We start from the raw sequence: 24,284 nt of genomic DNA on the forward strand, positions 1-24,284 counted from the left end.
TAACACTGTAAAGTGCTTTGAGTACCTGAGGTAGGAAAGCACCAACACCCCATTTACCATTTTTAATTTTTTAAAATCGATATTTCTGCAGAACAGGTATATATATTTTTTAAACTGCCATGTTTGTGTCAGCATTTGGCACTGGGTCAGAACACTTAATGTGTAAACTGGCAAATGCATGAATGAACAATCACTAACACTGCAAAAGGGGGGGAAAAAAAAGACCCTCCCCCACTCCCAACCCCTTCTTCCAGTTCACTTTTAATGTGACCCACATTCCTCCTGCACCCCACACACCATCCGATTCTGCTCAAGGGAGGAGGAGCGTTTGTTTTCCACGCTGTCCCCTTCCGAGTGCCAAGATGGTGCACTGTACTGTACTTGGATAAACTTCATGTTATAACACGCTTGGAACATTTGATTTGCTTTGAGGCTCATTTGTTTTGTAGCAAGTGGAAGCATGCTCTCATATACCGACAGGCCACACTAGGTACACTCACACAATCGAATGCTAATATGACAAACCTGCCTTTATAAAGATACCAGTGCTCAGTTTTGATTGTCACTTTTAACCGTCTCATATCACTGAATGAACATTTTTGAAACAGTTCTCATTATGATGCTCTGCACTGCACTCAACTCTGCTCGCATTATGTTAAGGATTGCCTATACTGTATAAGGTATCTTCTTTCGCAATGTGAGCATTTAGTTATTACAGCTGTTTATGACTAGTAGCTACATTACATTGCACATTTTTGGTTGTTGCATTGCCAAAATATAAACATGGTCAGTTATGGATACAAGAGGAGGTTGGTAAGTCATCAATATTTACGCTCACTCACTGGGCCTCTGTACGAAGCACACTTGGATACATTAAAAAGGCACATTAAAGATAGAGCTTAAGATAGAGCATCTGATCGTAAAGTAGAATTTAAATCTACATTAAAAAAAGATCCCCTATCGGAACAAATGTAATGTTGGATTTGATTAATTAAACTTGTGGCTTTACAACTGAAGCAGAGTTGTTTCTACTATTGTCATTGATTTTTCCTTGCATGCAATTAAAAGCACACAGAACATCTATTAGTGAAGTAAAGAATATCTGTGACTCTTGAAACGCTTGAAAAAGAATTACCTCTCCCCCAAAAAAAATCATTCATAAAAAGCGGATAAACATCCAGTGCGTTTTCGACGAAAAACGGGGGTTGTTTCCCCAGTAAAACATTCCAAAAAAAAGATAAATATTGGAAATTGTTTTTTTTAGAGTCCGTTAATAGTGCCGAACCGCGAGTATGTGTGTGTGTGTGTGGGGGGGGGGGGGCACTGTACCTAATAAAGTGGCCACTGTTCACTGTATTGGGTTCGCTTTCTTGCCGGTTGATGGCAGCAGCGAGAAGTGCGTGCGTTTGTGTACGCGTGTTTGTTATAGTGCACGCGCGCGTGCTGTAGGTTTGTTGATGCTGAGGGAGCCCCTCTTACAATGTACAGAGGAAGCAAGAGACAACCTCCAACTTCCTCCGCCTCGACTCGACTCGCCTGACCGCCTTGAGGCTCCTGCACGCCGGGGAGGAGCGAGGCTCTCCGGACACACACACTCTCGAGCCCTCCGCCCTCCATGAGGATTGTTCCCGGTTGCTGCCTGCCTGGTGGAGCGAGCGAGAGTTTCGGGGGTTGCCGACGCCGGGCCTCGGCGGTGGCTTGCACCGGGTCGGCCTTTTCCCATCACCGTCAACCCGGGAGACGGTTCGGTCGCGGAGAGGAGAAGGAGGAGGACTAGGAGGTGGGAGGAGGAGGAGGAGGAGGAGGAGCGGTCCTCGCAGCCGGCATCGCCCCGAGGTAGCAGCGCTGTCTGAAGGCTTTGGATGAGCCGCCGTAGCCTCGGCAGTGATGGCTGTTCTCAAACTGGCCGACCAGGTAGAGCCGCTAGCCGCCGCTAGCTTTAGCATGCCCGCATCTCGCGAGCTCCGCGCTTCCCTTTCACACGCAACCGCAATACAATTAGAATCACATTTGTATTTCGAACAATTCGGCGCTTCACGGTTGCGGCGGAAAAAACGACTAATGTCACATTTAACCAGCATTCTGCAACCGAATTACAAGAAGGGGGACTAGGAAGTGGAGGCGTTTATGTCCTTAATTGTCCATGGACTTCTTTAATGAAGTCCATTAAGAACCACATTAATACTGAAACATCTAAACAACCCCCTGACTTCAATAATCCCCTTTTCTTATAACACGTAAAATTGTTTAGCTGAATATTCAGACTGTCTCAAAACAATTCTTAAAAATATCTAAATTTTGTTGGAATGTCTGCGCAACTGCTCTATCTATAAAGGGTACAGTGTTTATTATTGGGAGAGACGTTTATTTAACTAATACATTTGTGTTACAAAATTCTTTACTATATATTGTCCTTCATAACAACGTTTTACAGAAATAAAATATATTATACAAATCTCCATTGAAAAATCACATGTATTACAGTATACTAAAAAGCCTACAGCAAATAAAATAATGACAGTTTTCCTTCATGATTTTCCAGAGGAGAAAACATTTCATTAAGTGGACAATGCACCTGCTGAACAATGATCAAAAATGTTTTCCTACAGTTTCTTGAAGTAGGACTAGAACACTTGTTTGTAGATGACCACATATAGCAGTCCCTTATACAATGCAAATGTGCCTCTAGAGCAGTGGTTCTTAACCTGGGTTCGATCGAACCATAGGGGTTCAGTGAATCAGTCTCAAGGGGTTCGACAGTCTCTGCCATGGAGGTTAAGACCACTGGACTCAACATGTCAATTACCGGTCGTTATGACACACCCGCTTGGCCATCACTGGCTGGTTCATTTTGTGCACAATTAAAAAACGTGTACTTTATTCTTCTACTAATTGTGTTGACTTTTTTCTGTTTTGAATGAATGCATTTGTAAAAAAAAAAAAAAAAAATCATATTTTTATTTTTCACTAATGAAGGGTTCGCTGAATGTGCATATGAACTGGTTGGGTTCAGTACCTTGAACAAGGTTAAGAACCACTGCGCTAGAGGCTGTGGGCAGTGTCAGGAAGAGATCAATAAGCAATCTGATTGGACACTTAGTAAATGCGCATGACTTCTTGATTCAAATGAATTGTTATTCATGAATTTGTTGTAATAATCTGACCAATCCCACACTAACTAAAGGTTTGCTGTGAGGCATTGTTGCAAAGGCCTTTAGCCTGTAATAATTTGTGTCTGTTGCCATACAATTAAAAGCATTGACAGGATCCCCCAACATTTTTGCGAGATAGTTCCTTTTAGGGTTGAATATTCAATATTCCACTTGTGATTTATGATGCAATAAATTAATCTGTATTTCATCCATCCATTATCCGTACCACTTAGCCTCACAAGGGTCACACTTGTGCTGGACTTTTGGCGGTAAACGGGGGTACACCTTAAAATGTTCGCTAGCCAGTCGCAGGGCACACACACGGACAATCGTGCTCGTTCACAATCACACCTGTGGACGTAAATGTGTTGGTCTTTTAGGGTAATTAATATGAAAGACCGTTCATTTATCTACTAAGCACTGAACTTATCTAGACGCTATTTCGATAAATAAATCAATAAAATGAAGCAGTGTGTCCAAAATTGCAGCCTTTGTGATTTGAAAATTGCATTCCACTGCACTGCGATGTCCATTTGAATTCAATGATTCAGCCCTGTTTCCTTTCATCTGAAATGCATGTTCAAATGCCCCCCCCCCCCGTTAAATACAGAAAAAAAACGATTACAATTGTGGAAATACGAACTTCTTACTGCCTAATAGCATAAGTGTGAATCCGTAATACGCTCAGTAAATGTACAGAGATGTGTGCGAGGTTTGTTTTCACCTCATCACATGATTCTCTTTAGCACTTATAAGTACTTAAGCACCTTAAGACCCCCCGCACCCCTCCAAAAAACCCCCAAAAAAACAAAACAACAAAAAAAAACCCCAACATCTTTCGAACATTATTTTGCACTCCAGAACAGAAGCTTGAAACCCCCCAAACATTGCACAACAGGTTTGGGAATGAGCTTCGTCAAATTGGTTTCTTCAAGTCTCCTCTAGATTTGTTAAATATCTGCTGACACAGATTTTTTTTTTCGCCCCCTAAGCCGAGTGAGTATATCCGGCTCGCCTAAAAGAAATGTACTAACCAAAGCCTGGCTTATGCAGCACACAGCCCTTTCTTTTTCCACCTCCATATATACGACATATGTCCACTGCCTATGTAATTAGCTACACCCACACTTTTTAATAGCATTTCCAATGTGGTTATCATTGTACTTCCAGATATTTCAGCATTTTTTTCCTCTCTGATCACTATGATCATCGACAAATGGCTTGCTGCATGACAGTCGCCCCGTTTTGAATCCCCCCCCCCGAAGTAGTGGAATCATAATGTTACAATACCTGTAATACAAGTATTTTTTACAATCCTAATCTGATGTGCAACAATTATTGTATTAATAGGCAACATATTGCTACAGATGCTCCAGATAAATAAAATTGAAGTATGAGCAACATTATTTGGACAAATTATCCATCCATTATTTAAAACCTCTTAATCCTTATGAGGGTCCCAGGCATGCTGGAGCCCAGCTGACTTCGGGCAGTCGGCGGGGTACACCCTGAACTGGTTGCCAGCCAATTGCAGGGCACACATAAACGAACAACCATTCACGCTCACAATCATTGATGTTTTTAGAATGTGGGAGGAAACCGAAATACCCGGAGAAAACCAGGGGATGTTTTTAGAATGTGGGAGGAAACCGAAAAACCCACGCAGGCACAGGAAGAATATGCAAACCTCCAAACGGGAAGGCCTGGGCCGGAATCGAACCCTGCACTTCTGCACTGTGAGGGAGACGTGCTAACCAGCTAACCACGTGTCGCTCTATTTGGACAAATGAAAAAAACAGAATGATGATAATAATACATTCAATAAAAAAGCAATGGCCTCCAAGTTTGAGCAAAAGTATTTGGATTGTCAGATTAAAAAAAAAACTTTAAGAATCAGCAAAAAGTATTTGGGCAACCAGATACTAATAACTACAAATGATGCAAAATAAACAATGGCTTATACATAAAAATAAAAATGATTAGAAATACAGATGAATAGAAAGATCACTCTTACGGTGCAAGTGTACCTAATGAAGTGGCTGCTGTGTGTCATTCCCAAAGGCTTCAGGCTCGTGTTTTCACGATAGCAGAAATTCCTGACGTGGTGTAGTGTCATCCTTCTGCAGCCGGGCAGGAATAACTTGATTTTTTTTTCTTCTTCTTTTACGTAACTCCAAGCTGTGGGACTTCCTGTTTTTTTACAAGACAAAGTTGCAGTGTCTGATAACGGGATTCCTCAGCTGGAGAGATTTTTCTGCGGTTTTATTGGTGGATTGACAGAGATTCCTTCCATTGCAATATGATGATCCACATTTAAAAAGTCAGGGTCAATGGTTTGTGCCAGCATTTTCTCATAATCGGGGCTATAGCAGGAAGCTCAGGAAGTCATTGGCCCGGGAGCTGTGGAGAGAGGAGGGCCAACACAAGTGTGTTGTTGACCCCGAGGGGAGAAAAAAAATTCATGAGCCAGCTAGGCCCTTCCTCGGAGCCTTTGAAGAAATGTGGACGAGACGCTTTGTTTTATGACCCCAAATGGGCCAGACTGTGTGAGCTGCGCAACCATCTCAGTGTTTGCATGCATGTTGACATTTTAAGATTTGTATAACTTTTGGAAGACAGCACCATAAAGTAGCGGTTGGCACATCTGCCTCCCAGTCTTGAGGATCTCGGTTCAAATCTGTATGAAGTTTTCTTGTTCCGCACAAAGTCAGTTGGGACAGACTCAAGTGAGGATAAGTGCTACAGAAACCGGGTGGATGGAGAGCTCTTATAGAGTGCAGTGTGATTCGGCAAACGTAAAGCAATGTCACATGACGATAATGATGACGATGATGATGATGGCTGTGGCAACGGGGAACGGCAGCGTAGAACAAGGTGAGAAGAAGAGGAAGTGGTTTGTTGTTGCGTTTGAATGCAGAAGTGAAACGCTCCGCCGCGCTTCCTCTCTTTCGTTTCTCAGAAGGACGGGGTGAGCGAACAGGAAGTAAGGCAGGAAATACACTTTGGCTGCAAGATTATACTGTATTTGTTGCCTTCAGGTCAGGAGTCAACATTCATTTGGGTTATGAGTTAATATGCACTTGCAGGGATTCAGCATTTAATATTGTCAAGGCGAAAGACTCTTTCTTGATATGCCAGAGCTGCTGTGGTCCGCCAATGCAATTCCAACAAACAAATGCAACCTTTGAAGACCAAATATAAATAATGTTTCAAATAGCAATAAAAACATGTTTAAGTTGGAGATAGGCCAGATTTTTAGAGGGTTAACATTTTTGAAAGATTTGTGAATTCGTGAAAAAAAGAATGTTACATTCTGTATGTATAAATATTCACAGATATAGATATAGATATAGAGTCGGGTAGTATTTTGTATTATTATTGTTATTATTATTATTATTATTATTATTCAAGATTTATAAAAAGTACAATGTAGAAATGTGGATTTTACTCCATAAATATATTTTTTAAATAGCTTAAAAAGAAATTCAGAAACCCCCTTTTAAAAATCGGCTTACAAAAATATAACCCTTTTATTAGCCAATCATTAAAATACTTTTAATAAGTGTTTCAATGAGTGGGTATATTAGTATATTACTATACTTTTTTTTTGTTCAATAATAATTAGGGCCTAACGAATAAGGCCGATGCCAATTCCAATATTTGGCAAAAAAATAAAAATAAAATTCCACTAACCGTTTAATCGGCTGTTTCCATCCATCCATCCATTTTCCGATCCGCTTTATCCTCACAAGGGTCGGGGTGGGGGGGTGCTGGAGCCTATCCCAGCCGGATTCGGGCAGCGGGCGGGGGACACCCTGAACCGGTTGCCAGCCAATCGCAGGGCACACAGAGACGAACAACCATCCGCGCTCACACTCATACCTAGGGACAATTTAGAGTGTTCAATCAGCCTACCATGCATGTTTTTGGAATGTGGGACGAAACCGGAGTACCCGGAGGAAACCCACGCAGGCCCGGGGAGAACATGCAAACTCCACACAGGAAGACCGGAACTGGGATCGAACCCACGGCCTCTGCACTATGAGTTCGACGCGCTAACCACTGGATCACCGGTCCGCCCTCAATCGGCTGATTAAAAACAAAAAAAAATCAATAGGTTTCCATCCGTCTTGATCCCTCAGCGCTTGCAACAATAAATATATGCATTACGGGAAGAACATTAAACTGTGTTAAAATACTTTGTCGTTCGTATTTGTTCAACATTACAACAAAGGGAAAAATCGTCTGACTTTTTTGCCGCCGATTTTTATTTATTTATTTTTTTTGGGGGGGTGCAATGTTGGAATGACATTATCTTTGACTTACGGTATGTTCTAATGTGACCCTCCCACCACCACCACCACCACCACCCCAAAAAAAGGTAAAACATGTTTCTGTTGATTTGTGCCGATAGATACCGGTACAGTATATTCATTATTTATACATTAAAAAAATAGATTTTTAAAAGAGCTAATATTGGCTGATTAACCCATTGGGTTACCACAGCGGTTACTACAGCGGACACCTTATGATGTTATCAGGTTACAGGGTGCATGAAAGAGTTAAATTCGCCAACTGTTTAATTGGCCCTAATCATAACGCAGTGGAAGTGGAGCACAATTGCTGGTTGACTTCATAGTTATTTCTAAACAATTTCTCTCATAGGAAATAAATACCGGTAAATAAAATAAATGCATCAAATATTCAATTTCAGAGTCACTGTAGCCATCTTAAAGACTTTATTAACAGACATCAGAAGGCAATATTTTAACAACAATTATAAAATATTCGTTTAACTTTCCTACAATTGCAAAAACAAACAAACAAAAAAAACAACAACAGTGCATGATAAAATTAAATTGTTGAAAAACTCCTTACCTTTGCAGTGGAAAGTGAAGAAAAAGGTGTTTGCGAAAAGATACGTTACCTTCGTGGCATTATATACAGGAAGTATTGCTGGAATTAAAAGCCTTGTAATATTTATGACGTAGTTGGTTTGCTCATCTTTACTGAGCAGTCAGACTCTTTCAAGACTTATTAACTTTCATGGTACCTGATGAAAAACTAACCGAAAAAGCAAAACACAGCTCACAATCTTTTTGAGTCAAAGTCTCACAAGATTTGCTGAGATCATGCCTGATGAAGGTTCCAATTTGGTAACTTGCCCAATGACTTCCAGTATATGCGTGTCAAAAACATGCTGAAAATGACACAAAAGACCATTGCAGTGCTAACAGCCACTATTTACTTCATATCTGACATCCAGGAACGAAAATAAGGGCTTCAGGGACAAAGGGCCCCCGTGACACGCACGCACCAATGTACACGCGCACGATTGGGATTGACAAAAATGTGTCTCATTGCAAATATTCCCGTCATGACAAGCTATCTGTTGTATCTGCGAAGGACATTTTCGATGTCCTTGGAAGGTCACACACAGCACAATTTGTGGTTTCACTAATGTCGTCGCGTCCTGGAAGGTCACACAGCACAATTTGTGGTTTCACTAATGTCGTCGCACTCTCTTTTGTCGTTCACATGAACGTGTGCGCATGTCACGATATGTTCATTGTTTGTCATCTCCGCAGCCTCCTCTCATCCAGGCCATCTTCAGCGGAGATCCAGAGGAGATCCGAATGCTCATATACAAGTCTGAAGACATCAACGCTCTGGTGAGGACACTTAACGGTCTGCGCTTTATCAATTAACTAGGTTGAACTAGATCTCTTCATTTGGCGCAATTGTGTGCTGTCACTTTTTTGGTAACGGGTTAGGGGAAACCCTTCCAAAAATTCAACGTCATTGAAATGTTCATGTTTCACATTTTATTTGTTTAAAAAGAAAAAAAAAGTTTATCCCCGCAGCTACGGGGCCAGAGAAATGAACATCCATCAACACGGCTGTCACTTCTGTCCGTTGCTTTTTGTGGGTGTTCTGCCATTCTTGTGTGATGTATATGCAGTGTGCTGTGGCAGCAGAAAAAGTGCAAGTTTTGCTGAACTCCTAATGCTGTACCCTTAATTAAATACTAGAAATCATTCATAAAAATCAGTGTCATAGTGTGTTGATGATTCTGCCTTGCGGGTCTCCAGGATGCTGAGAAGCGCACTCCGCTTCACGCGGCGGCTTTCCTTCGCGATGCCGAAATCACTGAACTCCTCATTCTTTCCGGTACGAACGCACAGTTCTCTCACCCTTCACCTCCACCTCACGTTCACCCGTCACCTCTTTCCCCCATATGTGCAGGCGCCCGTGTCAACGCCAAGGACAACATGTGGCTCACCCCGCTGCATCGCGCCGTGGCATCACGCAGCGAGGTAACCATCCCCCCATACACACACACACACACACACACACACACACACACAAAACGCTTGGAGGCCTCGACCCCTCCAAGCAATGCACTGCGGTGCACAGGTGAATTGAGGAACCGGTGCAACCAGTTCAGGCCGGTGTCTGAATCAATGACAGTATATTGACAAAGCTAATTAACCCCACGCATAGACTAGTGTATAGGTGATGTGCACTATCGTTTGATGTTTGGTGCGTACAACAAGGCACGCCGCGCTAAAGGAGGCCTTATTTGTGTCATGAATAGCTCCAAATAAGTAAATAATGATTCAATTAAAACTGGTCTTCCCATGTTCCTGCTCTATATTGGTTTTCTGTTTGATTTCAGTAATGTCGACGCTTCCTTGTCAAAATTGCTGAATTTGCATATTTCCTATTCAAATACATTGGCGAGCAGCGTCGAGCTCAGATTGCGCAGTCCCTCACTCAGCTGGGTTGAGGCTTGTATTTGGCATGTGCCTCTTTCCATTGCTCTTCATGTCTCCACTAAAAAAAGGGGTTTCAGACATTTTTTAAATTCACTCCAGTTTTTCCGTTTCCTCAATGATTTATTTATTATTTCCTCAAATATGTTAACAAGGTGTGAAGTTGCGCACAACCAAAACCTTATGCAATTCAACTCGAGTCATATAAAAGTAGGTAACCATAATGCGTGAAACAGATTTTTGTAGTAGTAGTTGTTGTTGTATTGAAGAAATATCGATTTAGCCTACTCATGATTCGAATTGAGATCAGGTTCGAATTACAACCACCCACGTCGCCCCCTTGTGGCCAACATAAAAATGCAGGTTTTCAGGTCTTTTTGTTTTCAGTGTGAGTGACTCGGGAACAAGGCCGGAATGTGACAAATATGTCACCCTGGCCTAACCTACTTTGGTCTTCGTGGCAACCTTTGTTTAAATGACACGTTGCACCAAGCATTCAATTATTTTTTTTTTGTTTTTTCACATTCTTATGTTAGCTTATCTGATGTGGCAGACAACTTTATCTGTGCTCACAAGGTGAATGTCACTACAACGTGACATGGGACATAACTATTTTATTTAGGAAAGAGAGCGCAGTCCTCCACCAATACTTAAATACTTAAATAAAATTAAATACATGACTGAATGACTACATGACTAATGAGATTATACATGCAAACATACATACAAGCTTGGGGAGTAACGGTTGACGTCACGCATCTTCAGAACCATCGTATCATAATTACAGTGAATGTTCATTGCACCTGAAGCATCCTATCATTTTCACTTACACAAAAACTTGTCATGTCACCTTTAACCTACGGTGGCGCGTGACCTGCATCATCGGAAGTTGTTAGCGGTCAGCAGTCTACAATTGCAGCTTGCGATCAGAGCTGTTTCGAGATAGTTCGCCAGGCCGCCTAAATATATAAATACGGTATCAAAATTCACAATCTGGATCAGATCCGGGTACCATATTCAAAATGATTTGTAAATTTCCCAAAAATTGAACAGTAACATCCAAGAAAGGCACTCTATTATTACAATCATATAAGTGTCTTTCAATTTGAAAAAAATGAATAACATACAGTACTCGCGTTTTCCCTGCAGGAAGCAGTGCGAGTGTTGATCCGCCACTCGGCCGACGTCAACGCCCGCGACAAGAACTGGCAGACGCCGCTCCATGTGGCCGCTGCCAACAACGCTCTGCGCTGCGCCGAGATCATTATCCCGATGTTAAGCAGTGTGAACGTGTCGGACCGCGGTGGACGCACCGCTTTGCACCACGCTGCCCTCAATGGCCACATGGAGGTACTACACACTTGATCTGGTTTTGTTCTTCAGCCATTCAAATGCACCCAGGGCAGCCTTCAGCACACATATTTATGCATTTCATCAATTTTAAGACAGAATAGCCAACAAATCACTAGGTTCACACACTGTACTTTCTACAAAAGGATGTATCTTATTTTTTACATTGTAGTGTTTCTCTAATTAAGCAACGAATGGTTACTTTTGGTATAATCATGTCAAAATAGCAGTCCACGCATGTTGTTGCGAGTTGGAAGTTCTGCCTACATATAATACATTCACCCACTTACAGATGGCAGAAGCAGCCTTCTGTCAATTGAAAACGCTCACTGGTGACACCATGATCAAGCACTCAAAAAATTATTTTAAAAAATGGACAAAATTAAAAAAAAAAACGTATCTTTTAAATGATTACGTGAGGTCCCACTTTATGATTTTTTTGGGGACTGAAAATGTGGACATTTATATTAAAATATATTGGTTAAAAATCTGTATCTATCACTGAGTTTTGGGCTGGAATGGATTAATTGCATTTCCATTCATTTCAAAGGAAAACATGATCTTGATTTATGAGCATTTGAGGTTACAAACGGGATCACAGACTCACCAATTAAGTTAATAACTTGAGGTTCCACTACAATCAGAATGTGTGTGCGTGTGGCTGTGTGCGTGCGTGTCTGTGTTTCAGATGGTGAATCTCCTCCTTGCCAAAGGAGCCAACATCAACGCTTTTGACAAGAAGGATGGGCGAGCGCTGCACTGGGCAGCCTTTATGGGTAAGACATTACACTGCTCAAAACATTAAAGTTCCTTTCGAGATTTGTTTCTCATTACATTATACGTTTTTTGAGATAATTGCTGAAAATGTGCAAAGACTGAGGACTATGTTGTACTCACTTGTGGAGATATAGCATTAAACTGTTTTTTACCATTTAATTTTTTCTAATTTTTGCTGCTTGCTAAAATTGGTCTAGTAATGCACTTAAGCCCCAGCATGAGTCTCCCCTCTCCCACTATATAAAAATTTGAGCTCCTTGTTTCACACCAGCAGTTATCTGGCACAATTGTTAAGTTCCATTAGCAAGCTAGCTATGCCTACAGCCTGAAAATGCATCTTCTATTGGCTAGTGCGTTGGCCTGGCTGCTTTAGAGCGCCCCGTTGTCGAATGTGAGTGTGCGCACGTCATGCTGACACAGGCGGAGATGTTTTATTTTTTTTGACGGCATAGTAGGCTACAGTGACAAAAGCATGGAGAAACACAACAAGCATAACAAGACGCACAACGAAATAGAGTTAAAAAAAAAACAAAAAACAGAACAAAACACATACACACAGTGTTGTGACACAAAAGCAAAATGGGTTAATGATTGTGGTCTGTGAGACCAAAAGATATAAAACACAGCCAGCTTCCTGCACTGCCCAGGACGACCTAACAAATGAGTAAACTTGGAGAATGGGAATCGAGATTCAGTAGACAACACTACCACAGGTCACAGTGATGTTCAGAGTTACTTTTTTTCTGTCGGAGGATGAGGAGAACTTCCTCTGCCCGGTTCGAAGCGAAGAATTTAGGTTGTAATTGTCGGCTTTTGGTAGTGTTGAGGCCAGAAGACTAGAGTGGTTAGCGGGTCGACCTCACAGTGCAGAGGTACCGGTTTCCTCCCACGTTCCAAAAACATGCATGGCAGGCTGATTAAACACTCTAAATTGGCCCTCAGTGTGAGTGTGAGCATGGATGGTTGTTCGTCTCTGTGTGTCCTGCGATTGGCTGGCAACCGGTTCAGGGTGTCCCCCGCCTACTCCCCGAAGACAGCTGGAATAGTCTCCAGCACGCCCCGCGACCCTTGTGAGGATAAAGCGGATCAGAAAATGGATGGATGCATGGATTATTTATGTGTTGTGTTCCCCTGCAGGTCATTTGGATGTGGTGTCTCTGTTGGTGAGTCAGGGGGCGGAGCTCTGCTGTAAGGACAAACGAGGGTACACGCCCCTGCACACGGCGGCATCTAGTGGACAGATGGCAGTGGTGAAGCATCTGCTCAACCTCGCTGTGGAGGTACTGACCTTCTATTTCGTCATTTCTTATCATCAGGTCGGCTGAAATCATCTTTATTTCTTTTGTTGGGGACAGATCGATGAGTCCAATGCCTTCGGCAACACGCCGCTGCATGTGGCGTGTTTCAACGGCCAGGACGCTGTCGTCAGCGAGCTCATCGACTACGGCGCCAACGTCAGCCAGCCTAACAACAAAGGCTTCACGCCGCTGCACTTTGCGGCAGCTTCAACGCACGGAGCCCTCTGTCTGGAATTTCTAGTTAACAACGGCGCCGACGTCAACGTGCAGGTATGACGGAAAAGCAACTTTTTTTTTCGTCCCATTTCTTTTCCAATTACTGTGCAGAGATGTGGATTACTCTTAAAGTTGGTCAAACATATGTGGAGTATAATAGGAATAAAAAAGCAACCCATCGCCAAAAAATATCTGGATTGATATTTTACAGACAACACACATTACGGATTTCTCACAGGCGCATGCTAAAGTAGAACAGATTTTTTTTTCTTCATTTTTTTTTTCTCACATAATTATTTTTGACCTGTGGATATTTTTCATGACGGGATTCTTTCCTTGCTGCAGAGTCGAGACGGGAAGAGTCCTCTCCACATGACAGCAGTGCATGGTCGCTTTACTCGCTCTCAGACTCTCATCCAGAATGGTGAGTCGTCCGCTTGATATGTTTTTTTTTCAGAGCACAGGTTTTATTTTAATTTGGATTGGGTTCAAATTTTTGTGACAGTGCTTGATGTATCAACCTGGTCCAAAAGTTGTTTTCTCTTTCTTCAGTGTTGTACCAGTACTGTGAATTTTAGAGGGCAAAAATTATGCAATACCATAATTTACATGCATCCATTCATCCATCCATCCATTTTCTGATCCACTTTATCCTCACATGGGTCGCGGGGCATGCTGGAGCCTATCCCAGCAGTCTTCGAGCAGTAGGCGGGGGACACCCTGAACTGGTTGCCAGCCAATCGCAGGGCACACTTAGACGAACAACCATTTGTACACACACTCACATCTGGGGCCAATTTAGAGTGTTCAATCAGCCTGCCATGCATGTTTTGCAGACGAACAAAACTCCATCAGTGCATAATGCGAAAACAGTATAGCTTGCCTAATATCAGCATACACGTCACAATAATTATAATCGTTGGAGCAAGTGCTTAACGCGCATGGAGCAACAACACATGCAAACAGAGAAAACTACACCCTCAGGCAAATCGGGGTTCATTCCAAGCCTTTCAAGTGTGCACTTGGATCTTCGCTAACGTCAGGCGTTGTGTGTCAGGCGGAGAGATCGACAGCGTGGACAAGGACGGCAACACGCCGCTGCACGTCGCTGCTCGCTATGGCCACGAGCTGCTTATCAACACGCTCATTACCAGCGGAGCCGACTGTACCAGGTATTGCATCGTTCCCGCTGACAAAAAGCAACAATTGCACCAAGGTGAAACGTACCTCACTGACGTCCGTCCGTTTCCCGAAAGGCGAGGCGTCCACGGCATGTTCCCCCTGCACATGGCTGCCTTGAACGCTCACTCGGACTGCTGCCGCAAGTTGCTATCCTCAGGTAATATGTGGGACGTTTTGTCATGTGACTTGAGTTGTGACATTGGCTGCTGTTGTGGCATTGTTTTAACCCTCGCATGCACCAATAATGATAACCTAATAACATGAATAAGCTGTTCACTGTAGTAACCGCTGTAACTGAAAGGGTTAATTTAAATGGATGTATAGAAAAAGGGCTGATTTACTAAAGGCATGAGCGAAAACAAGCACAATTGATTACAGGGCGCACCTTGGATTGCACCAAATAGTTGTGCTGTTCATTTTACAGATTCTGAGAGGCGTAGATACAAATCGTGTAGATGAATTTAGCATGTACAACATAATTTAATGAACCTAAGATGAAAGGAGAATGCTGAATTTTCATTTGTAAATAGCACGAGAGGTAGGCGCAAACGGCACTGCTCTGCGCCACCATGACAAGGAGGCCCAGGCAAAACCTGGGTCAACTTTTGAAATGCCAGAAACAAAAATTGTCACCGCATGTCATCTATTTGACAAGGCAATTCGGGAGCTTCTGAACGATGAAAGTCTGATTATAGACAATCACAATTGGGAGTCATGCTAGATCACCAATGACAACACTCCTTTCAGGTCTGTGTTTTTCTTGCGCTTCTGATTTCAGCACACTGTAACAATTGTCTCCCTCTCCCAGAGCAGTTTTTGACCGCAGTGTTACGCAGACTGAGCACATACAGTCAACATTCATGCACTTGGGACAAGTTAAATCAGACAAAACATGGCTTTCGCGCAATTGCTGACTTTCCCAAAAATGATCAGAATGCACAATTTCTATTCTGCTGCTCAGTAATTTACTTCCGTTAACATTTCCAGTTCTATCGCTTTAAATTTTATTTTGCGCTTGTGAGGCTCTCAAATTTTCCATGGTTAAAAAAAACGTCACAGCTGTCTCAAGAGCAAGCGGTTTTTGGATACTTTACAAGATAACAGCGTGCCTTTGGAAATTGCGTTGTTCCAAAATATTTCGGTTTCTAAGCCCAACTGAGAAAAACAACACTACATATTGAGAGCAGTCAGAGAGGTTCTAACGGTCGTTATTTCTGCCATCTGTTTTTTAATCCCAGCAGATAGAGATTTTTTTTTTCATTTTCCAATATACATATGACACGTTGGCTACAACCCTTTGGGAATATTTACATCCCAAACTAATTCAGACATAGAGTGAAAATATTTTCTGGAAAAAAATAGGACTTGAACTCGTTCTACTAAATATTTTCCGCACAAGAAACCAACTTTTTAGAACTTGACACCTCCAGTGAGAGTTGGAAGATCCTCCTCACTGCACATGTGAGGGAGAGGGAGAGGGATAGAGCGAGACAGAGAGAGACCCCACCCCCATCATGGAATACATTGAAATCATACAAATTTACCACAGTAGCTCACAAATCCTGAACATTTTGTTCTTTAAATTCGAAAATGGATGGCTGGATGGGTAGATGGATAGAATGGAGGCTAACTGTTAGCATTTTTGTCTTTTTTCTGTTATCTTTCTGTGTTTGTGCTTAGTTAAGTGATCCTGCACCCGAATGCACTCTCACCTAACCCGTTTCCTTACCACCTGTCTCACTAATTCCTGTCTCTCCTTCTCTGTCTCTGTTTGTCCCACCCCTTCCTGTCCCTTTCACTACCGCTTCCTGTCCTTCTCTCTTTGTGGCGGCCGCTGCTGTTTGTCCTGCCCCGCTCACTTCTGTGTCCCTGCGCCGCCCTCTTCAGGCCGGAGATTTAGCATAATGTGTAACGACTCGGTCCTGTGTGCAGGCTTTCAGATTGACACCCCCGACAGTCAGGGAAGGACATGCCTGCACGCCGCCGCCGCCGGAGGGTGAGGGTTGTGTTACGAAAATGTCCACTTTCATATAAAGTTTGAGGAATGTTGGCCAACAGAACACAAATGAATTGAAAAACGAAGCAAGGTTGGATTTATACTTTTGGTCCCAGTGCCCATGAGATATTTTTCTTTGCATGCACATTTCAAAGTGAAACGTGTCCGCTACAGATATGCGTAAAAAAAAACCCCAAAAGATATTTTAAATGTCTTTAAATTTGAATGAAAAATATAATTAAAATAATCTGCAGCTAATATAGCACAAACTTGTAACTCTTTACAGTACATTGCCATATTATTATTTTAGGCCTTTTACATGTTTGAGTGAACCAGCGAAACACGCTGTTTGCCCATCTTTGCAATAACAGGTTTTATGTGACCCCATTTTTTCATCCATCTCAGGGGGCTGACATTTAGACACGATACCGCCCTGTGCTGTCGACTGAAATTTACATCAAATTGCTTAGGGCTCCAACTATCTACTATTTTGGGGGGGCAGTCGTGGATAAAATGACAGCCCCCTATGATGAATGAAAATGGATGGATTAATCCACTTGATAATTATTCCACAAACACAATATTAATTTGAATTATCTGTTTAAACTAGTGGGAGTACACGGAACATATTGCCAAAAAAACACTTGAGTTCCCCTTTAGGGTAATGAAAAAGTTCATTCAAAATGTTCAAATAAATGTGTTGTTTTGTGCCTCATACGATGCTGGTGTTTCTTATTTGAGTGCAGTAATGTGGAGTGTGTCAAGCTGCTCCTGACGAGTGGCGGTGACCACAACAGGAGAGACAACTGCGGCAGGTGGGGTGCTTTGTATGAACAAGAATAGAAAATAGAATCGGGAAATATTTTTGTTGGCTGAAATAAAGATAAAACCAAGAGTTTTAAAAAAATTGAAAACTGCATAGTAAAGGCAAAAACATTTTTTTTCAACGATTATAACCGTGGTGTACACAAACTGCACATGTCAGTTATTTGAATTGGGTAGTTTGTTGTGCCTTGGCGGAGGTCTGCGCTCTACTGAGTAACATCCCAGCGACCGCTGTTGACATACAGTAGACCCATATTTGGGCATTTTCCACTTATGTGTCTCCTTCAGGACTTCCCTGCACTATGCTGCCGCCAGCCGACACTATCAGTGTCTGGAGACGCTGGTGGTTTGCGGGACGGCAATCAATGCCACCGACAAGTGGGGGCGCTCCGCTCTGCATTATGCTGCAGCTTCCGACTTGGACAGAAGGTAAAAGGACAACTGGACACTTCATTCATTGGTTACTCTTACTGTGCCATCTCATGAAATCCAAATAAAATAAGAAAGTGGCAAAACACACTGAAAACCATCGATGCTCAAGTCCCATCCTCGAAAGCCCCTTTCCATCCTGGTTTTGATGACTCATAACGTTCACATTCCTGTGACTGTCTCACAATGTTTCAGTTCATTGCCGTCTTTGTGTTTTTTACAACATCCGCTTTGGCAATTTTAGTGCTTCTGCTTTTTTGTTTTGATCGGCGACTCTTGCGTAGTGACATCTTGCGTGATACAAGAGTCACATGAATTCATGGCAAAAAGATCTGTTAAAAGGACTGATTTATAGTTTATGAATCAATATCAGGTGATGAAAAGGATACTCGATTCCATTCGATTAATCGATATTTTAAAAGCAGTCCTCTTTGAGAAATACCGATGCTATTACATGCTATCATAACTGTCAAAACACCCCCCAAAATTAATTTTTGTATCTCGCTCACAATCTAATACATGATGATAAAAGTTCAACCAGGACACATCTCATTCCTGCCTGTTGCATGAGTCAGTGTTGTGCAATAAAGTGTTATTAATACTGTACTGTCTTTCAGGCGACGTGTTGCTCTGGAGCCTGAAAGTGAAGGAGTTCAGGCAGAGAGGGAGAAAGAAGCAGCACTGTAAGTTTGCTTTTCTGACTCTTTCTGTTTAAAAAAAACAAAACCGAAATAAACAAATAAAAATAGCCCTGCTACAGTATCAGGTGGCGGAATACGTCACCTGGACAGATTCAGAGAAGCATGATGGCCTTCTGTCAAAGAATCTTTTTGATGCCTCTTTTCCTCTGACTTTCTTCAGGCTTGTGATTGTTTTGCAGATGTTTGGAATTTCTGCTTCGGAGCGGAGCGACGGCCTCGCTCAAAGACAAAAAAGGATACAGTCCTGTTCACTATGCTGCAGCCTACGGACACAAACACTGCCTGGAGCTGGTCAGTCAACACACACAAACACACACACACACACACACACACACACACACACACAAACACACACACACAAAGTGTGCAGTTTGACAGGTTGGATGCACTGACAACATGTGACCTTGTAGCTCCTGGACAGAGATGACGGTTACCATGACGACCTTGAATCTCCCAATGCCAGGAGCCCCCTGCACCTCGCTGTGAGTCTAAATACAGAGCAACTTCCTGTCTACTCACTCACTTGAATGACTTCTTTTACATCATGTGAAATGAATACAACGTCATATGTATGACCTGTCGATAAAAATTTGCTCTTTAGAGATTGATGTCTTTTAAAAATGATTGTGTTGACTGTGCGCAGGCGTACCACGGTCACTCCCAGGCCCTTGAGGTGCTCCTGCAGGGGGAGAGGGAGGTGGACCGGGTGGACGAAGCCGGACGCACCCCCCTGGCCATGGCGGCGCTGAGGGGCCACGCCGACTGCGTTCACATTCTCCTCGGGCAGGGGGCGTCGCCGCACACTTGTGACACACGGCACAGGCGCACCCCCGTACACTTGGCAGGTGGGGGTAAACGTTTAATGTTGCAGTTAAGCGACGAGTTCACTGTGTGCTAACATTTTTGTTTATACGCCGTCGTGTAGTGATGAACGGCCATACGACATGTTTGCGCCTCCTGCTGGATGAATCGGGGAGCGCGGAGCTAGCTGACATCGCCGACTGTCAGGGACAGTAAGTCATGTCTTTGTACGCGCACCGATGCACACACGCACTCGCATGCTGTTTGTGTGTACAGGACACCTCTGATGCTCGCAGTGGCGGGAGGTCACGTCGACGCGGTCTCGTTGCTGCTTGAGCGGGAGGTGGATGTCAACATGGCCGACAAGCACGGCTTGACCGCGCTGCACCTCGGGGTGAGTGAGCTTCACATCACTTGGATGAGTGGGAAATGGTCGAGGCCAGCAAATCCGATCAGAAGCACTGACCTAAATTTTCAACATAAATTAGAATATTTGTTTCAGGATTTTTTTGTTTTTTTCCTAACATCTTTAAGTACTCTGTGTGGATTAAAAATGTTTTTTGTCTCATCAGATTTCAGCCTCTCTACATTTGGAAAAAAAAATTGCCAACCCTCTGTTAATGAAAGAAAAACCCACAGCGGTCATAGAAATAACCTTAATCTGACAAAAGTAACAATAAATACAAGTTTTATCCTCCTGACTACCAGAAGTTCAAATTTGTCCTCTGTAGAGGACATTTGTAAACCTAAATATCTCCCACCCAGTGCATCCAATCACATTAATTCCTTTTGTTACTCTAAAGAGGACATTGAGTGCTTTCCAATGATACCAAATTTGTAGGGGTTAGAAAAAGTAAGAAAATGGCTTCCCTCAGTGCAAGCACTTTTTATGGGAAGAGGAAAAGTAATACTTTTTATCAAACACATTTTGTCTTGAAATGCTGTTGGCATTTTATTTATAAGACTCTTATGAACACGTTAAAGTGTTGTTTGAGTTGTTTTAAGTGTATTTGAGCCTAGTATTCAAGTGTTTAAAAAATGTAGTGGAATTTCAAAAATTTCTTTTGGAGTAGTCCAATTAATTCACATAGATTGGGGAATTTCAAAATAAATGTGATTGGACAACATTTTTTTTCCCTGGTAGTCAGGAGCTTAAGAAAGTTAAAAAATGAAAATCAGACAGTGTTTTTGGGTTGAAGTTCAACGGAATGATTTTGAAAAACAAATTCATGAAACAGGCCTGGACAAAAATGAGTGTACCCTGAGAAATTAAATTGGCCTATTTAAAGGTTGACAAGTGGTCACCGTGCTGTTTGAAGTAGACCACACTCAACATGGACCAGAGGAAGCGGAGGAGAAAATGCTCTCAGAAGATTAGAAACAAAACTATAGATAAGCAGGGTAAAAGGAAAGGCGATAAGACCATCTCCAAGCAGCTTATGTACAGTATGTGCTGCAATGTCAATCTAATCCTCCCAGGGCCTTTAGAATCACTCATGCTCGATTACATACAATCCGTTCAACTGCATTACATTTATTGGCGATGGGTTTTTCCACCAATATTTCCAGCTACTATGTGGCCAGGAGGAGTGCGTCCAGTGTCTGCTGGAGCAAGAGGCGTCCATCTTGTTGGGCGATGCTCAGGGTCGCACTGCCATTCACCTCGCAGCGGCAAGAGGCCACGCCTCCTGGCTGAGCGAGCTGCTCGGCATGACCTGCCCCGAGCTCGATTCGCTGCCTCCACTCAGAGACCACCAAGGCTATACGCCGCTGCACTGGGCCTGTTACCACGGTTGGTATTTGGACGTCAATGCGAGTGGGCGTAGCCGCATCTTTCTAATGTGCGTGAGTGTGTGTGATTAGGTCACGAGGGCTGTGTGGAAGTTCTTCTGGAGCAGAAAGGTTGTCGCTGCATTGATGGGAACCCTTTCACGCCTCTGCACTGTGCTGTGTAAGTGCACAGCAGTTCAGGCACTGTTCTTTTGTGAATGTTGATGTGTTCTCATATTTTTTTTTTCCATGGCTCTATAGGGTGACATTTAGAATGTGTCACAGTTAAGTGGTTGTCTTATGTAAAGCATCCCAATTGTAACAGAAGAAAGAAACAGAAAAGGGCAAATAACGAAAGATTGACTTGGTTATTTGAATTTCACACTTGTGCCAGTAATTGTCTTAAGTTTACATGCAGTCAATACTCGGGTTAAGGTCAAAATGTCAGTTTCTGTTTTTTGCACGTGTTCACGCAGCCTTTCAAAATTGGAATACTGCCATTATTCATTTTTTGAAAGCGTTATTGACAGCATGTCAAGGTAGTCGCTGATGTCACCCCAAAAGGTTGCTTCTATGTAGATGCCACAAGGGTAGTGGCAACGCACAAGTTTAGTCTCAATGAATCTCTTCAACTCACTTCAGCAGAGTTCCTTGAGACTGAGATGCTACAAGATGGCACCAAAGCACTAGTTTTGTCCAAATGAAAGTCTTAAACTCACTTCAACATAGTTCTTTGATACCAAGATAACACTAAATGGTGAAAATATTACTTAGGCTTCTTTGGCCTGAGCAAAAAATACAGAAATTACAAGGTAGGTGAGTTTTTCCCCAAAACTGCAACTAGGGGAATTTGTGAATACTGGACTGTGAATATGCGGGGGTTCACTGTACACAAGTCATAAAAAGTGATTCTTCTTATGTTTCCCATGAGGCCAAGTTCAACGAGTTTGCCGTTTTAACAGGGTGAATGACCATGAGGCTTGCGCATCATTGCTGCTGGAGGCAATGGGATCTGACATCGCCGGCTGCAAGGATGCTAAGGACAGGTGTGTGTCTGTGTGTGTGTGTGTGTGTGTGTGTGTGTGTGTGTGTGCGTGCGTGCGTGCGTGCGTGCGTGCGTGCGTGTGTGCGCGCGCGCACGCGTGTATGTTTTTCTCCTCCAGTTTGCTTAGTGCAGTGCTCTTTTTCTTTATTAAAACACATCACAAAAATGTTTTTGTGGGTCCTGGAATAGATTAATATTAATGGAATTTCAATGGGCTCTTCCTCTTTCGTCCTTCAGGACACCTCTCCATGCGGCGGCCTTCTCGGGTCACGTAGACTGCGTCCAGCTGCTCCTTTCCCATGACGCGCCAGTTGACGCTGTGGACCAATTGGGTCGCACGGCGCTGATGATGGCGGCCGAGAAGGGTCGCCTCGGGGCCCTTGGTATGCGTTGGACTTCCCTTTGTGTTGGACGTGTCAACAAAAGCGAATTTTTTTTCTTGAATTGTTTTGTGTGTGTCCTGTCCAGAGGTTCTGCTGAACAGCACCAACAACTGCCTCCATTACACCGACAAAGACAGCAACACTGCCCTGCATCTAGCGTGTAAAAATGTAAGTGTCCACTAGGGGGTCTATTGGACACCTCATCAAAACACATTGAATTGCTAATCGACTTTATGAAACGTCATAGCTATAAATTACAACGCATGGTAAGATCCACATGGTGCAAATAGTTTGTGTCAGAATTAAAAAGAATAAATGAAAATTTCAAAAACATGATGTGCTCTAAAAAAAACAAAGACATTCTTGAAATCAGCATATAAACTACATTCATGGATACATAAAGCCATCTGTGATTAAAATTTGCTGTTAACCTGTCTAACCCATTCCCGTATTTGGTCACTTCTAGGGAAAGGAAGACTGTGTCCTGCTTATTCTGGAGAAGTTACCCGATTCTGCACAAATAAACGCCACAAACGCTGCGCTACAAACGTGAGTTTCTTTCGGGCGAAATGGGGAAAACAGCCGCACACAAAATTGACACTGCCTCTAACAACATCAAACCTCATCAGGCCTCTCCACTTGGCGGCTCGGAGTGGACTAAAACAGGCAGTCCAGCAGCTTCTGTCCGGAGGAGCCAACATTCAGACGGTGGACGAAAATGGTAGGATGGACCTGGCTGGCCCGGCAAGACGCATCTGCCTTTGTGTGCATGCTAGTTTCCCCGTCAATGTTCACTTGAGCTTTTATGCACGAATTTACTTTTTTTATGGGGGTCCCCACTCAGCTTTTCGGAATTTTTCACTCAAAGTACAGCTGTAGTCGCGCTCACAGTGCAGAGGTCGTGGGTTCGATTCTGGCTCCGGCCTCCCTGTGTGGAGTTTGCATGTACTCCCCGGGCCAGCGTGGGTTTTCTCCGGGTATTCCGGTTTCCTCCCACATTCCAAAAACATGCATGGCAGGCTGATTGACCTCTCTAAATTGGCCCCAGATGTGAGTGTGACCATGAATGGTTGTTCATCTCTTTGTGCCCTGCGATTGGCTGGCAACCGGTTCCGGGTGTCCCCTGCCTACTGCCCGAAGAGCTGGGATAGGCTGCAGCACCCCTTGTGAGGATAAGCGGATCAGAAAATGGATAGATGGACGAAAAAAATAAATCTTGTTAATAATTATTAAATACACACCCTGCAATTCGGTACTTGAATTATCACTAAAATGATTACTAATTGTAATGAATGCAAAATTATTCATGAGCCATTGGTGAAATCTTCAATGTCTATCGAGTCAAAGGTGCTAGTTTGCCTTTTTTGACTTGACCAAGTGCAACTTGCGTGACAAATGGTGGACAAAAGTTCTTCCACAGCAAACTCATCCAGGCGTGTCATGAAGGAGCGTCGCATAAAGTAGGACACATACAAACATCTTGCTAAGATGATCAACTGGGAACTCAGCGGTCCTCGTCGATTAAGAGGTGGCCTAATACTTTTGCCCATCTATTGCATGCCTGAACTGTGCAGCCCCCCCCC

The 24,284-nt window shown here is 43.0% G+C and overlaps 1 protein-coding gene across 4 annotated transcripts in view; it reads left to right on the forward strand.

Annotated features, from left to right (window-relative positions):
• Positions 1-1,408: 1,408 nt before the first annotated feature.
• ankrd44 (ankyrin repeat domain 44) overlaps positions 1,409-24,284 on the forward strand; it is a 26,950-nt gene continuing 4,074 nt past the window's right edge. The window contains exons 1-27 of one of the 4 annotated variants that reach the window (XM_019876931.1): positions 1,409-1,914; positions 8,741-8,824; positions 9,245-9,323; positions 9,399-9,469; positions 11,078-11,278; positions 11,967-12,054; positions 13,193-13,335; positions 13,411-13,623; positions 13,915-13,993; positions 14,627-14,741; positions 14,826-14,908; positions 16,639-16,747; positions 17,494-17,562; positions 17,861-18,001; positions 18,619-18,684; positions 18,882-18,993; positions 19,113-19,184; positions 19,346-19,547; positions 19,628-19,715; positions 19,780-19,897; positions 21,073-21,295; positions 21,367-21,454; positions 22,236-22,319; positions 22,556-22,701; positions 22,787-22,869; positions 23,168-23,250; positions 23,331-23,422. In XM_019876931.1, the coding sequence (XP_019732490.1) occupies positions 1,888-1,914; positions 8,741-8,824; positions 9,245-9,323; positions 9,399-9,469; positions 11,078-11,278; positions 11,967-12,054; positions 13,193-13,335; positions 13,411-13,623; positions 13,915-13,993; positions 14,627-14,741; positions 14,826-14,908; positions 16,639-16,747; positions 17,494-17,562; positions 17,861-18,001; positions 18,619-18,684; positions 18,882-18,993; positions 19,113-19,184; positions 19,346-19,547; positions 19,628-19,715; positions 19,780-19,897; positions 21,073-21,295; positions 21,367-21,454; positions 22,236-22,319; positions 22,556-22,701; positions 22,787-22,869; positions 23,168-23,250; positions 23,331-23,422 (2,959 nt within the window). In that variant the 5' untranslated portion in view covers positions 1,409-1,887. The remainder of the gene's footprint in view (positions 1,915-8,740; positions 8,825-9,244; positions 9,324-9,398; positions 9,470-11,077; positions 11,279-11,966; positions 12,055-13,192; positions 13,336-13,410; positions 13,624-13,914; positions 13,994-14,626; positions 14,742-14,825; positions 14,909-16,638; positions 16,748-17,493; positions 17,563-17,860; positions 18,002-18,618; positions 18,685-18,881; positions 18,994-19,112; positions 19,185-19,345; positions 19,548-19,627; positions 19,716-19,779; positions 19,898-21,072; positions 21,296-21,366; positions 21,455-22,235; positions 22,320-22,555; positions 22,702-22,786; positions 22,870-23,167; positions 23,251-23,330; positions 23,423-24,284) is intronic. The other 3 variants (XM_019876932.1, XM_019876933.1, XM_019876934.1) reach the window with 3 other exon arrangements.

This window comes from Hippocampus comes, unplaced genomic scaffold (assembly GCF_001891065.2).
Source record: "Hippocampus comes isolate QL1 unplaced genomic scaffold, H_comes_QL1_v1.1 scaffold110, whole genome shotgun sequence".
Taxonomy (NCBI): domain Eukaryota; kingdom Metazoa; phylum Chordata; class Actinopteri; order Syngnathiformes; family Syngnathidae; genus Hippocampus; species Hippocampus comes.